Raw genomic sequence first — 16,932 nt, 5'->3', positions numbered from 1 at the left:
CTATATACATTTCATCCATTTGAAAATAGCTGATCTACAAGCTCACAATGCGTCGCATTGTGATGCATTGTGAGCTTGTAGATCGGCTATTTTCCAAGTTTTTTTTATTTGAAAACTTGAAATGGGACATTCTACATATTGAGTCATTTTACTTTTGGTACTTTAAGTACATTTCTCTATGCCAATACTTTTGTACTTTTACTCAAGTACATTTTGAATTCCGGACTTTTACTTGTTAACGTGAGTATTTCCATATTGCAGTATTGATACTTTCACTCAGGTAACAAAATGTACTTTTTCCCCCACCACAGCCTAGCGTACAGCAGCAGCGTTGCAGACACTGTGGTGCCTGGTTTATGAGCGGTCACTAGAGTGCCCATGGGACCTATTGGTCTATCACTGCAGCGCAGTCTATCACGGCAGCGCAGTGATGGACCTATTCACATGCTCACTCACACCCTGCATGCATCATGTCACTGCTCTGACTAACACGTATACAAGGGTTCGCAATCGCATACCAGAAACCAGAAATGCATTCATTTATTTTCCCATATACTTATTTCATTTGCTTCCAGCAGTGACTTATAGGCTAAGACATGCTGAGCCCGTATACCGGTATGCAGATAACGGTAAGATAACTGTACTGTAAATTGCTCTAATCTTATCCCTTAATTCTTAAGAGAGATAACCACCAGGCATCAGAGACAAGCTGACACTTCTCAGCTGCTGTGAAGAGCAGTTTTTCCCCCCGTGTGTTTGCCCAGCGTCCTTCTGTCTCCATGCGAGTGCAGCCCGTTGACAGAGCACATGATGTCCTAGCTATTTTTTTAATTGCTATGCGAGAGTAAAAAATAAAAAAATAAAAAAGGTAAAAGCTTTTGTGTGCAAAAATGGATCCACTCAGGGCATCGAAGCCTCTCTGAGTCTACAGAACGTTGCATGCTCTGTCCAATTCAATTGGAGGAGGAGGGAGGCATGGCTAATGGACTGCTGAACAGCGTTTTAGACTCTATTTCAGTATTAGGCTGCTGACCAGACAGAGAGCCGCTTGCAGGGGCCATCACGTTGCGTTGATCCCTCTATTCGGAAGCTGTGATTCGATTATGGACAAACGGCCCCCATTCATTGGGGTGTCAGAGCAGTATTACATAATACCAAACGAGTCGCCCCTTTACCAACTCGCACCGGGCGTACAGCCAGCGGAACTGCGCGGCCTGGTATTCCTAAAGTAACCTAAGTAAATGATGCTTAAACGGTTAAACCTAACCATATTCCTAAACTTAACCTCAGTAAAACTATGCCTAAACCTAACCCTATACCTAAACTTAAATGAGACGTAGCTTGCAGAGTTAGTTCATTCAGACAACCTCAAGGGGGTTCATGCCATGCTCAAAGGCGCATACTATACTCAAGGGGTTAACATGCTGCATTACTATGTGGGTGTTCAAGTGTGTGCAAGTCCCTCACATCATTCGCCGATGCGGCAGTCAGCTGACCAATTGGGCGGGCTACTTAAGCTCACCAGTCTGCATGCTCTTCCTGCCTTCCTCTGCATATGGTTGTATGTGATGTTTTTTCCCAGCACCACCCCAGCACCACCGGTGGGCTCTGTTATTTATGTTTCCCCACGGGGGGTTATTGTATATCTAGCTCCCTGCTCTTAATATTTTATGTTGTTGCTTAACCGTGCCGAACAGGGAGAAATCCAGCAGAGCCGAACGCCAAGTCAAATATCATATGCACACTCATTACTCATTCTGTAATAAATATTGGTAAATCTATTCGTGAGTTGTCTGACTGAACTCCAGTTAAACTATGCCTAACCCTAAACTTATGTCTAACCTTATTCTCAGTAAAACAAAATAAAGAATACAAGAACTGCGGCACCGAGCGGTCGGCGTGAGGTCGGCGGAATAAAAATCGAGGAGCGAGATGGTTTAGGGGCGACCGTACCTGGTACCGGATTATAATGATTAACACATGTGGGTGATCAAAATGAACAATTACATTTTCACAATGCATGGACTGAAATCACAGGGAGGGATGTGGGAGGGAGGGAGAAGGGGGATAGAAAGCCTGATGTGTGAAATGACAGCCTAAAACATCTTAATTCCAACTCAGCAGATCAGATTTATTGTATATTTGGCTGTGGAACCCCCCCAGCCCCATTTTGTTGGGAGTTTGGGAACCCCAGAAATACATTTTAGTAGTAAAGTAAGTAGTAAGTAGGATTTAAGTAGTAAAAAAATAATAATAATAAAATATGTATCCGTATAGCCAAAGATTTGAGACCAGGAAGAGTGCAGGACCACATGTCAGGAACCAATCAATATTTTTCATTTTAGACGTCGTTACAAATACCACAGAGACCACTGTCGTCTCAGCCAACCCCCTTCCATTCAATCATCATGGGTTTGTTTAGCTAACTCACACATACAGTACTGGTCACATTAATGTAAACACAGAATAGGTGGCGTGAATCAGCTGCTGTGTCCTCCCAATCAGGCAGTTGTCCTGCTCCTCCCACCCCCCCACCCCCCCCCCCGCCCCCCCGGGTAGTGACAAGCTGCTGACCAACTTAGTTAGTACATTAATCAATACTACCACAATGATTCTTATGTTCATTTTTTACCACTTTCTTTCAGCTATTTCTGAAGCCAAGGTATGAAATTAAATGTGGTTAAACATAAAGTGGTTAAAATGATTGTGACGCTATATAAACTAATTTAGCCGGGGACCCCCTGGTACCCTCCCCACTGGGGACCCCCTGGTACCCTCCCCACTTTGAGAACCAATGATGTGTGTGGTCTCCCACCCCCCACCACCCCAAACCACCCACCCCCCACCACCCCAACCCACCCACCCCCCACCCCACACACACACACACACACACACTGTTCACCGTGATGTACTACTACTACTGTTTATATTGTATGCTTCCATGTAGCCTGCTGTTCATCTGCCCAGAACCAACATTATTTTATCCTCTCAAAATACATGAAAGAGGTGTATATTGTTCATCAGGGTGTGTTTCTCCAGCTGGTATACATCACAGAATGGGTTCTGACATCTGCTAGTCAGATTTATCATGGTACAGCATGTTTGACACTGCGTACCGTCACAGGAATGCTGTTTGTCTGAGAACCTTCAGTGTGGCACTGGGATATTAAGTTATGGTTCTGAACTCCACTGAGGCGGATTCCACTAAATATATGCCTTCTAAATCAAAACTATTCAATGTTTTTCAAACACTTTCAAGATTTTGATTTCAAAAACTGCAGATGTGATGCTGCGCAGTGAGGTTGTAAATCTGCCTAACGATGATGTCACTGGTGGACGGGTTTCTGAACTGCCCACAGCCCTCCTATATGAGACACAGACTGAGTAGAAAGAAATTGTGCCATTTTATCATGATTATTACTGAGGACCTATTATATGAAGATAGGTTGAAAAGTGGTGAAGTGGTCATTTAAAACAATTGTCTGATTTATAATTTGTCGTCCGACTATAATTTGTTGTACAATACTGTCATATGGACTTTAACAGTGGGACCGTTTGATGATCAATACTGTCATATGGACTTTAACAGTGGGACCGTTTGATGATCAATACTGTCATATGGACTTTAACAGTGGGACCGTTTGATGATCAATACTGTCATATGGACTTTAACAGTGGGACCGTTTGATGATCAAAACTGTCATATGGACTTTAACAGTGGGACCGTTTGATGATCAATACTGTCATATGGACTTTAACAGTGGGACCGTTTGATGATCAATACTGTCATATGGACTTTAACAGTGGGACCGTTTGATGATCAAAACTTAATTTGCAAGTTAGGTTTGCTGCATTTTATTGATTTAATTTATTACAATTTTATGTATTACACACTACAGCTCCGGGGCACATATTTCATTCTTGCTTTTTTGCATTACTGTACCTGTAAGCAAAAGAATGACAATGCACTTGAATCGAATTCAATTCATCATTTTTGTCAAATAATGTTATGTTCAAGCTGCATGTCCTGTTTGATATGCTTTCATTTCCTTCTTTTCCTACGTGCTTGATAATGGCCATGGGGGAAACAAATGACAGCATGATATGTATCTCTACTTCCTAACTCACCAAGTCATACGTCAACCTGAGTGCTTGGCTCTTGCAGTATGTCAGTTAGCCTAACGTGTACATTGTGTTCGCAGCCACGATTGCTGTTGTTTCAGTTTCATAAACTTCCTTCACTTAATCTTCATTTTTCAGATGGACATTTTACGAAAAACAGACATATCCCTATATATTTTATATATATATATACGGTATATATATATATTTCTGGGCTAGAACAAGGTTCTGTCCCTCAGAAAACCAGCTAGGCAAACTTGTCACACACAGCCTTTTTTTCCTACCCAATATTGGAAACAATTGTGTAACATTCCTCACTCTTTTCCTCCTAACATAAATGGAATATAGATAAACATTGTATGAAGACGGATAATAAAAAGAAAAGAATACAGCCTGCACGGAGCCTGGAAGAAATGTGTTGCAGTGCTCGTCGATCTGCTCCTTTCGGCTAAAGCCAAGTTAAGTGTTTAATAATAGGAAGGAAGGACAATATTTCAACCCGTCAGGGTCTTCATCAGGGCAGTTGCTGCATGCGAGCAGCTTTCCCCATGTGGGTGCCAGCAGTGAGAGGGTCTTCATCAGGGCAGTTGCTGCATGCGAGCAGCTTTCCCCATGTGGGTGCCAGCAGTGAGCATCCCTGACCCTGCTGCACTCAGACGCAATTTTCCCTCTCTTCTCTTTAGGGCCTTTTTAATGCACACACAGGGTAATAATGGTTACCGTTGTTTTCTTTGTATATTACATGTTCTGTATGGTAATACCATGTATATACTGTACATTGCCCCCTGCTAAGAAAGAGGGGGTGCACCCTATATTGCCCCCTGCCAAGAAAGAGGGGGTGCACCCTGGGAAAGCAATGCAGGGCTCTGTGTAAAAGACACGTTGGGGACTTCTCTACAAAAACAAAATAGTGCAAAAATAGTGCTCTTGGTCGGTACAGTACAGTTATTACGTTTTGGTTTATAAGGCAGTCAGGGTGTACAGTAGCTACATTCCTGTGAATATGACACTGAGAGACCTGTTTTTCAAACTACATTCCAACATATTAGGTTATCGTGTTTCTTTTGTTTGTGTGCGTGCGTGAGATTTCACAAATGTCAGACTCATTACACATGATAACAGGGCATACTAGTATTAATGGTCTGACAACTAGACAGACTAGTTCATTGTGCCATCTGTCATGTAATGAACAATGAGGACACGTCGGTGATTGATAGCATTGCATGCGACAAGTAGAACATTTATTGTCTTAATACAAATGGTATAGCACACTTGCATTTTATATAAATAATACCACAGGACTCCACGCACATTGGAAACATGTTTCAATAGCTCAACAAAACAGTGACAAAGAATTGTGCGATAGTAGCTTAACAAAAATAAATACTTAGTAAACATGTAACTGATCTAAACACCGCCCCGGCCACAAAGCACAAAGTTCACAAAAGACCGATTTCTTTCAATTTTCTTTACTTTTTTTTTTTTTTATCACATTTCAATTTCTTCTTAAAAAATTCACATTGATTTGTGTAGCCATACATGATGAGTTCATGATTAGTTGTCAACCCTCCAGCAATATGTGGGCTGGGAATTCATCCATCTGTCATTGCCAATAACTGTAAGCAGGCAAATGGACTTCCTAAAAAGGCATGGCACAGAAACGGTATTACTGTAGGGCAGGGTTGCCAAGTCCCACCTCCTTCAACCTGCAAACTGAGGACCTGGCAACCCTGGACCCTGCTGTAGGCTGTGTGTAAATAATAAAAACAACAACAACAATAATAATAATAAATAAATAAAACATTTATTTGTGTAACAGTTTTCAAAAAAATAAAATAAAAAGTTTAGAAAGTGCTTTACACAATATGAAACGAAAAGTACACATCATTTGATCAGATCAACAGGACACAACTCAGATCAACAGGACACAACCGTTTGGACATAATGTGAGTGGCTCACTGCTGGTACCTAATGACAGTCAACATGGTTCATCGATCTCGGACAATCAATGAACTGTTTTTAAACAGGCTTAACACATGGGGGGGGGAAATAATCAAATTAAACTACAGCTGTAAGGGGACCAAATGCAATGATGATGCCCAGTTTCCTAGGCTAGCAGGGACGGGTGGCAGTGCATAATTAATGTATTGTTCAAAGGAACAGCGTGCAATTCATCTGTATTCACGGCCGGTTGTGAGCCTCATGAAATCTATCCCTCCATGATTGATGATCAGATCATTTCACTGTGATGGTGAATGATCCATGCTCCACCACATATTCCTGTCTGTTTGATCCTGTATGTTTATGTGTACGGCATGTTGTTGATTTTATTTTTAACAAGGTACTGTGGAGTTAATGACTGATTGAGTTTAGTTTCATTCAAACCCAACTCCTCCCCAGCTAGCTAAATCTCAATTTAGTTGCACTTATTGAATTAGCAAATCCACCAGATGTGTTTTGGAATGAGAACCTGATGGTCGTTGGCTGCAGGTGATTGGGCAGCACAGTTGTAAAGTAGGCTATGGCCGATTGCCAAAAATGTCTAGTTATATGGGGCCTGCTGTGTGTGCGCCGCATCTTAAATGAAATGGAATTGTTTATTTTATAGATGTCAAGGGTGTGAGATATACAAGCCAAGCGTAGCCTATTACTGTAAAGCATGACTCATACCGAAAACATGCCGATCTACAAGCTCTCAGCGCGTTGTGATGTGACGCGTTGAGAGCTTGTAGATCAGCTATATCCAGCGCGTGAGTAAGCAGCAATGAGTGGAGGGGTGGTCGTGTACAGTGTACTACAGTATGTATTGTGCATGATTGTGCATAGCGGGGAGCAGTTCATTGCTGTCGTGCAGAAACCTTGTATGTCCATATTTCAACCTTTAGTGATTTATTCCAAAAATAAATGCACCACTTCGTTATAAGATCTATTAGCTCGCTTCGTATAAGCTCTTTAAGCTCGCAACAATGCGAGCTCATCAATCTGTCATTTTCCACAATTTCAGCATATTATTTCCAAGTGAAAGTTAACATGCAGGTAGAGTGCAGTCTGTGGGCTCCATAAATATTTGACCAGTGAAAAGTAGCTTCTCACAAGATCTTGTGACTAAATAATAACTACTTTAGACCTGTTAAAATACAGGTTAATTTCCCCCCCATTTCCTGAAAAAGAAACAGTTTTGGACATACTGTAGTGTACAGTATACAAGGTCTCCCACTTGACAGCGACGAGTTTGGTTTCACTCAGCGCTGCACGCTTGGAATGTTGCAGTGTCAGCGAGTTAGATTAAGTGCACGTAATTGCATTGCACGTGTCCATCCCTCCTCCAGCATGGAGGCGAGGTGAGGTGACAAACAAAACAAACTCCACCCCAACGTATAGATTAGCCTCAGGGATCAAACAGTAAGCGAAAAACACACCAAGACACAGAAGGCTTGCAAGAAGACACCACAGCCAGGAGGGAGCAGTATAACCAACTTAAGAGGAGGAAGAACCCCCAAAACATCACCACAGAAGACTACACACGTAGTACATCAATACGGATTAACTGCAGTTGAAAATGGCAAAAAAAAACAACCTAAACAACGACCTGATGCTTTCTTATTCTGAGTGGTTGAGACAAGCAGTCATTATGCATGGCCAACCATTGAGCTTTGAATACCATCTTTGTTTTGTGTTGTGCACACAGTGAAGCGGTTAAAAGAATACTTGGTTAAACTGATCGATTATGTCACTGTTAATCCGAAAACAAAAAACAAATACAACAGCAACAACAATTCAGGAACATTCTGTGGAGCTTGTTTTTTCTGTTTTACAGCACATATTGTACGTCAATATGTGATGACACCGCGCGCAGGGTCACTGACAACAGCTCCCGAATATACAGTACGGAAAGATTCCTTCAAAAGGAACAAAGTTCACAGTTTTAACAGGTTCAGTTCAGTTGATGTCACTCCAGAGGCAAAATATCACATGGCCACACAGGTCACAAACAGATTTAGACTGGCAAAGAAACCCCCCCGAGTCCCCCGCATACACAAACACATGCGTCACGGACACACACACACACACACACACACACACACACACACACACACACACACACACACACACACACACACACACACACACACACACACACACACACACACACACACACACAGGCTACATTTAGCAAGCTGCTACTTTGATCTGAACATAGTGGATATCACAAGACTCACATGGGGGAATGGCTGGGATTGTCTGTAGAAACGTCTCAAGCCACACAGACTGTAAGTGTCTTAGGCAGCGGTGGCCGAACGGATTGCGGAGCGGTCTTGATACCGGAAGGTCGCCAGTTCGAATCAGCGGTCCGACACGTTAAAATTACCACCGCTGAAGTGCCATTGAGCAAGGCATTGAACCACTACCATGAAATGTTCTATGAGCAGGGCCTGGCTGGAAACAAGTTCTTGAGCTTAGCCCAGATACCCTGGGTAAATATAGTAACTTTGCTTTGCTTTAAGTGTATAAAAGCCGTCAAAAAGCACAGCGGAGAATCATCCAACAGGCCTATAATCCTAGCATTGAATCCTCACTTTTGACCCTCCAATGAGATACATGTGGTCCAAAGGTTCACCACAACCTCCAAACTGGAGATGGTGCCATTTGTCATCTAATGATGTGTTCTTTGCCCTGTTTTTGGCGAGGGGATGGGAGTACTGGTAATCCGATACTTGAGCTAAACAGTGGAGATAATGGATTTATTCATGTTTATTGGGCTGGGCTCAGCTGGACCAGGACATTTCCTGGGCAGTGCAAAGCAAAAAGGAGAGGCAGAGAGACAAAGCGTGCACATATAATGAGAGAGAGAGATAGAGAGAGATAGAGAGAGAGTAGTAGTAGTAGTAATAGTAGTAGTAGCCTATTATTGTAGCCTACCCACATACAATTCTTATTTTGTTTCTATTTCATATTTTCGGCAATGTAAACAATGTCATGCCAACAAGGTCCCTCTGGATTTAATTTAAAATAGAGAGAGAGAGAGAGACAGAGAGAGAGAGAAAAGAGAGAGAAGAGAGAGAGAAGAGAGAGGAAGAGAGAGAGAGAGAGAGAGAGAGAGAAGAGAGAGAAGAGAGAGAGAGAGAGAGAGAGGAGGACAGATGGCACGCAGGAAGGGAAGAAGCAGGAACAGAAATTGACGGTGACAACTGGAACAGCAGAAGCACAGATCACATGGCTCAGTGGGACATTTTGGTGACCGCTCCAGATTTACAGTTGATTTCCTATAAAGACCCAGACGTCGAAGCAAAACTCTGGGAAATGTCAGGGAGCAGCGGTGAAGACCAACTGGTCAGAGAGCCAACTGGACAGCGACCCCTCTGACTACCCACATTTATATATTTCTATCTTGTAAGATTATTATTGTGTACCCGGGACGGGTGCTATGACTTAAGGAAATAGCTCCTCCGGTTTCGGTAAACACTGGAAAAGCTTGTTAGCACAGCAACAGCCCCATGCATCATCTCATTAACAAACAGGCACTTGTGTGACAAGCGGTAATTACTGGCCTCACAGTACAGGGAGAGTTGTTTCTCCCCCCCCCTTTTTTTTTTTTTTTTACACAGTTCCTTAAAGGCAATGTATAAAAAGGTGCAACATTACAGTGGTCTGTGTGTTTGTGAATCACTTAAAGTACCCAAGTTCTATTTTAGCTATGCAGCTGTTAGCTCATTTAATATATTATTTTTTCCTACGTTACTGTGTTAACGGTGGACTGAATGGCCGGGGGAACTGTCAAGCTGAAAGAGAACATTACCTAGGGCAGGGGGTCACTATACGCATAAACCACACTGACTAGAACAGATCAATATCTCACCACGCAGCCCTCTGACACAGGAAACGGTAACCTTTTATCAGACGGGCTGCAGATTGTGGTTCCCTGGCGCTCTGCGCTGAGGTGCAGATCAAAACATAATCTTCCCGTGCACCCTGTGAGCATTCTGAACTAGTGCTGCGAGCGCCTGGGAAACATTACAAGCGGAGAGCGTTTGCCCCGGGCAGAGCATTGCTGCTGGAGTGTTTCAGGCACGAAGCCGGCTCCGTGCCTGAAACTTTGGCTTGGAGCACAAGAGAGACAGGTTGCACCACATCTGCTACTGCTCGTCAAACACAGCCTACACAAAAGCCACTGTTAAGGTGAAGGAAAATGTGAGTGAAACTAAAGTGGAATGTACTGTACTGTGTGTACTCACACACCGACATTACTGCTTTGAGACCAGCCCGACCAAGTCCCTCCCGCATGTACTCACACACAGACATTACAGCTTTGAGACCACCCCGACCAAGTCCCTTTGAGACCACCCCGACCAAGTCCCTCCCGCATGTTCCGCTTTAAAGTGGCCGTTTTCATAATTCATATGCCTTCTCAAGGAATATGATTTATCATGGTAGATCATGGTGACAGACAGCACAACACAAATCCACACAATTAAAAATTTCCACAGGTTTTCCGAGCCATGATATCACACTAAAAAACTAAATGTCCACAGATTCCGTTTGAGCTTTGCTCATTAGCAATTACATAACAGGCTAATTGATGTGAATAAACCGGATCTTGAGGGCACTCGAATGATGATGATGAAACCGCTAATCTACTGGATGGACAGTGAGTCCATGTGAAATAACTTAGATGAACAATTAAGTCATATACATACTGAAGAAAAGGTAAGTGAGGTAGATGGAAAAATCAACACAATTACTGTAAATAAGGAAAAAGGTGATCTACCTACAATATAAATCCATTTGGAGTTGAAACAAAGGTCTTCTCTTGTTCCTCAGCCTAACATGTCTGTCATTACAGTCAGTCAGTCAATCAGACCTTCATCGGTCAACTGGAAAGTGCCAATGGCAGCGTAAACATCTCTGTGTTGCCTTTTCATCAAAGGCCTCTGATTTAATCAAAGTACAGTTGTTATGCCTTTACTGTTCCCATTAGGGTCTGTTGCTTTGTCCCCGGACTCACAGAGCCCCTCATTAATGGCATCACTGTCGTCTGAGTTTTTGCTCCTCCCGTGGGGTTCGCTCTGCCAGCTGTGCCCACCTGAGACAAATCCATTGGGTCCCAGTCGTGGGAAGCGGTTCCTCTTCAGACACAAGATCTCCTTGAAGGCATGTCTGAACTCGGGGCTCCGGCAGTAGATGAGCGGGTTGAAGGCAGAGTTGGCATAGCCTATCCAGTTGAGTATCGTAAAGGTAAGGTTGATGTTGTCCACCTTCCATATGGCCACCACCACGTTGAGCAGGAAGAAGGGCAGCCAGCACAGCGTGAAGATGCCCATGATGATGCCCAGGGTCTTCAGGGCCTTGTGCTCCCGCAGGCAAAACTTGGGCTTCTTGGCGCTGCGTCCGTCACTGGCCTCCGAAAACCCCGGGTCGGTGCGAAAACGCCTCTCGCTCTTGTCGATCTTGCGCAGCTGGCGCTTGGCCGCCTGGAACACGCGGCTGTAAACGAACACCATGATGACCAGCGGGAGATAGAAGGAGATGATGGAGGAGATGATGGCGTACCCCCGTGTTGGTGTGAACTCGCAGCAGTTGATGTTGTCGATGCAGAGCTTGGCCTCGACGTCGTCCGAGGTCCACCACTTCATGTGGATGGGCAGGAAGGAGATGAGCGCCGCGTTGACCCACACCACCACCACCACGATGCGCGCCCTGCACTTGGTGAGCAGAGACTGGTAGCGGAACGGGGAGGTTATAGCCAGGTAGCGATCCAGGGCGATGACGCACAGGGTCTCGATGCTGGCCGTGACGCACATCACGTCCGTGGCGGTCCAGAACTCGCACCAGAAGCTGCCAAAGTGCCACGTTCCAAACAGGATGTAGCACGCTCCGAACGGGATCACCACGAGGCCCATCACCAGGTCGGCGCACGCCAGCGACGTCACGAAACAGTTGGTGACGGTCTGCAGGCGCTGGAAGCGACCGATGGCCGTGATGACCAGGATGTTGCCACACACGGTGCCCAGGACCAGCAGAGACATGACCATGCCCAGAAAACCCATCTCAGCCTCGCTGTAACCATCGTTATCTCCGTCTGCGACAGGGTCTGCCAAGGACCCGTTTATCACTTCACTCACGTTGAGCGGGGTGGTTGGACTTCCCATAATCTGAAGAGACCAGAGATAGATTAAGTAATGTGTATAGCGCACGCACATACACACACACGGCATATCACACACACAGCATACCACACACACATGAGGGTTACTCACTCACATTGCTCTGGACCACACACACACGGGTCACACACACACACACACACACACACACACACACACACACACACACACACACACACACACACACACACACACACACACACACACACACACACACACACACACACACACACTCTCTTATCAATAATTAAATATTGATAATACTGCAGAAGGAACACTCTTTTTTAAGTGAATGTATTCAATATATGAATATGGTTTGAAAAAGTAATAGTATACAATCTAATAAAAGATTTGATTAAAATGTGGATTTCTTTCCTATAATTAATTTACAATGTAATGTATTTATTTCTATATTACACAAACAAGGACACAGCAAGGGCTCAATGTGGCAACACTTCAAACTAAACCCTTTGTAACTTCAAAGAGGCAATGATGAAAATAAAGTTATTATTAAACAAACAAAAATCACAAACCTCCACAGGTAGTTGTCCCGTTTCTGATGGCCTCCCATAAAAAAATGAGAACTCTCCAAGGTTTTGGATATACTGTAGTTCCAATGATAAGTCCTCTCAGCCCCCCATGTTTGTTCTGTAGTCCTCTCTGTCTGTCTGTGTGTGTGTGTGTGGCTCCTTTCCCTCCACCTCTCTAGGTCTCAGTCACCCGGCCAGTCCCTCGGCTCAGAGCAGCGTTCCTTCTAATGTGTCTCCCAGGCTATTTGTCAGAGCCCTTATAATGTTCTGTGATGACATCATGGCCACTACTCAGCCAATCAGCTCGCGTGTATGGCTGTGGAGGGAGCTGAAAGCTGCAGTGAGTTTGAACAGAGAGTACTCCTCACTGCTGCAGGGGCAGCACACACACACACACACACACACACACACACACACACACACACACACACACACACACACACACACACACACACACACACACACACACACACACACACACACACACACACACACACACACACACACACACACACACACACACAGCACAACAGCACAACAGCACTGCAGTTTGGCTGATTTGTTAGGTAATTTATTTATTCTATTTTTTTTAGGGAAAAAACTACTTTTAACCACACAAGCCTTATTTTCTAGGCCAATTTTGTAAATGCAAAACAAATTGTAGTAGCATGCACAAAATAGGGACGTCAGGCAGAAAATTCATTCATAAATGTTTTTACATTTTTACTTTCATATGAAAGTAGTGTATCAGAGCTACAAAATGCTGTATAATTTACTTAGATTTACCCAACAGCTGTAGACAGGATTACAATATTTTTTAATTGAAAGTATGAGGAACGATCTTTACTCTCTTGCCTCAAAATACATATTTGACAAATAATTCATGCTTTGCATTTATATGCTTTACTCAACAAATGAATAATGGTGGATATTTTCGGACTTCCCTCACCCAAACATATATGTGTACATCATAATTAAACAGTCAAATCCCTGTTTAACAAGTCTATATGGTTAACACTAGTGGTGCATTAAATTAATCGACATATGGCAATTTATCGATAGAACATCCGGACGATATAGGTGAATCGATCGAGAGGCTGCTGTATCGATGCGGCAATAAACGGCATGAATTATCTGGGTGATCAGTGTTGACAAACGTACCTCTGTTCGTTATCAAAGCCCCCCTTGCAAGTTGCAATGCACTCCCTTCCCAGACCCCTTGTTAGGATGTTTAGACATTTTATTTTAATTTAAAGATCTCTGTGGGCCTGAAACTGTATTTGTGCAACATGGTCATTATTTTGAATACACGTATAATCAATATACAGTATATCAATATATCGATATATATAATCGTGGCCTCTGCATCGTGATCTATCGTGAGATTGCAAGCAATATCCACCACTAGTTAACACTATTACCAGGTGAAAGGTGAGCTTAGAGGAGTACTGTTGTTTCCCTTAGCATGTGTTTATTATCTAGGATTCAAGTCATATACATACTGAAGAAAAGGTAAGTGAGGTAGATGGAAAAATAAACACAATTACTGTAAATAAGGAAAAAGGTGATCTACCTACAATATAAATCCATTTGGAGTTGAAACAAAGGTCTTCTCTTGTTCCTCAGCCTAACATGTCTGTCATTACATGAACCCACAGGTGGGTGACCTGAGGTCCCTGACAGTCAATCAGACCTTCATTGGTCAACTGGAAAGTGCCAATGGCAGCGTAAACATCTCTGTGTTACTTAATCTATCTCAAGAGATAGATTAAGTAATGTGTATAGCGCACGCACATACACACACACGGCATATCACACACACAGCATACCACACACACATGAGGGTTACTCACTCACATTGCTCTGGACCACACACACACATGGAGATATTAGTTGCTCATAAAGACTTCCCACTGACTTTCCCTGTCAAATCCTTGCTAAATACTTCAATGTTCCTTCCATGTGCTTTCTAGTGGGTACTAGTAGTAGGTATGCAGGATGCGTGCTGGTGCATCAGCCATTCTTAAGGGGCCGTCCACACCTGAGACAGCGGTCTCCTCGGTGTCTCCATGTGTCTTCTGTGCGTCGCAAGCTCGCAATTCATTTTCAATTGGAGTCACGTGGTTTGACGAGACAAGCTTGCTCCCTGGCTGTCTTCTGTCCGTCCCGTCCCCCCATGGAACAAGGTTGTCTCGTCAAACCATGTGACTCCCATTGAAAATGCATTATGAGCCGTGCGACACACAGAGGAGACAGGAGGAGACACCGAGGAGACAGCTGTCTCTCAGGTGTGAACACAACAGCATATCAAATGAATTAAATGTTTTTTTTTTGCCAAGGACCATGTGTTCACTAGAGACAATTTGAGAGTTGACCGTGACTCTGAACACAAAGCCATGCTGCAGGCGCATTCTATTCCTAGTACGGCACACAATAGACAATAGACAGCTAGGTTTCAGGTGTGTATATATCGTCCAATGTGTACAGTATTTCACTATGGACCCTGCCAACCTAGGTATGTTCCTTGAATTCTTGCAAATGTTTGCATGTGTTAATTTGCCTGAGATAACGTTCAAATTGTTGGTGTGCTCAACTGCAGCTGACAACAACCGAGCTCTGTGTTGGAGGGCCAAGGTGCAGCAGTGGTGACAGGCAGCAGAAACAAGTGGCAGCAGATGGCATGGGAGTGGAGAGGCGTTTCAGGCATCAGGTTAGTTAGTTGTCCTCAATGGTTCATTGCTTTCTTTCAAAGGTTCCCTGCTTTATTGAATTAATTCCCCTTGGGATCAATGTTGGTCTATACACTCTTCAGTATCTATCTGTTTCTACTCTTAACCTGTGTATGCAAAGCTTTGGTCCTGGCTGCTCCAGCCTGGGCCTGTGGAATGTCTCCAAACTGACAGATTTATGACTGCCAACAAATGGCACACGCGCACACACGCGCACACGCACACACACACACACACACACACACACACACACACACACACTAAATGATGGAAAAAAAAGACCTCATCTAATGAAATGTGAAGGTTCAGTAGTCTTAACCCATTTAGGACTGAGACCGGAATTTACAAACTGTCTCCTAAATCATCAGTGGGTTCTATTTCATGTCAAGGACGCAAAAAATTTAATGTAATTGGCCGCCGATTGACCCCCATCTGTTGTTCCAGGGACCTCCCCCCCAGAAGGAAAGATGTGAGTTAAAATTGGTCGCTCTGAAAGAATATATATTGAAAGGTTTTCACAATTTTTCTAAAATAGCAGATCTACAAGCTCATAGCGCGGCATTCAGTGCCACGCTATGAGCTTGTAGATCTGCTATTTTTCAATAGCTAAAGTATAACAAAATGCAAACACCAAAACAGGATCCCGTCCTGAATGGGTTAATAGCTCATAGTGATATTCAGAGTTTTGACACAAATCCACACACAGAGTACAGTACAGTAGCGTTTGCCAGCTGATCCTGCATGGTTCTGGTCCAGTGGTCCTGTCATACAGACTTATAATGTTCTGGACCAAGAGAGACATGGTCAGTAGTTCCTGGAATCGCGTGCGTGCGTCGCTGCGTGCGTGCGTGCGGGCAGGCGTGCGCCTCCTCCATGTGAGACTGAGTGTGCGTGTGCATCATTGATTGTCTCTCCACACACTGTACCTTTTCATTATTTAACCACTTAAACCCCATACGGTTGACCAGAGTCTCTCAGGGCTCTACTAGTGTCTTTTCTGTTATTGTGGTGGAAGGCTGAAAGCAGTCGATGGACAAGCTCACAACATGAAGCAGGACACTTTCCCCACCACATACGGATGCTGCATGGGGTTGAAGTGGTTAAAGAAAGCTTTCATCTGTTACTGTACATTCAGTCCTATACTGTACCTGGCATTTGAACCTGGATCCCCCGCGAGAGCGCCAACATGTCTACTATGGAGAAAGTAACCATTGAGCAGAGGATGAATTGTGTGGATCTGACTTTCGTGAAATCGATCTGACCAGTATCTGGATCTATACCCAGTAGCTAGACCTACAGTATACCCAGTAGCTGGACCTACAGTATACCCAGCCGGACAACACGGTCTGATACATTTGTTAATAGAAGAGATGGTTGACCAACTAACTA

General features: G+C 43.8%; 1 protein-coding gene across 1 annotated transcript in view; it reads right to left on the bottom strand.

Moving 5' to 3' along the window:
- Window positions 1-10,972: 10,972 nt before the first annotated feature.
- adrb2a (adrenoceptor beta 2, surface a) overlaps window positions 10,973-16,932 on the bottom strand; it is a 237,335-nt gene continuing 231,375 nt past the window's right edge. The window contains exons 2-3 of the mRNA XM_079508794.1: window positions 12,818-12,932; window positions 10,973-12,272 (exon numbers count right to left, since the gene is read on the bottom strand). Coding sequence (XP_079364920.1) covers window positions 11,061-12,269 — 1,209 coding nt within the window. The 5' untranslated portion in view covers window positions 12,270-12,272; window positions 12,818-12,932 and the 3' untranslated portion in view covers window positions 10,973-11,060. The remainder of the gene's footprint in view (window positions 12,273-12,817; window positions 12,933-16,932) is intronic.

The sequence above is a fragment of the Electrona antarctica genome (genome assembly GCF_951216825.1).
Source record: "Electrona antarctica genome assembly, chromosome: 1".
In the NCBI taxonomy this organism is placed as follows: Eukaryota; Metazoa; Chordata; class Actinopteri; order Myctophiformes; family Myctophidae; genus Electrona; species Electrona antarctica.
The sequence above is the reverse complement of the archived record's forward strand: the minus strand, read 5'-3'. Positions and strand labels throughout refer to the sequence as shown.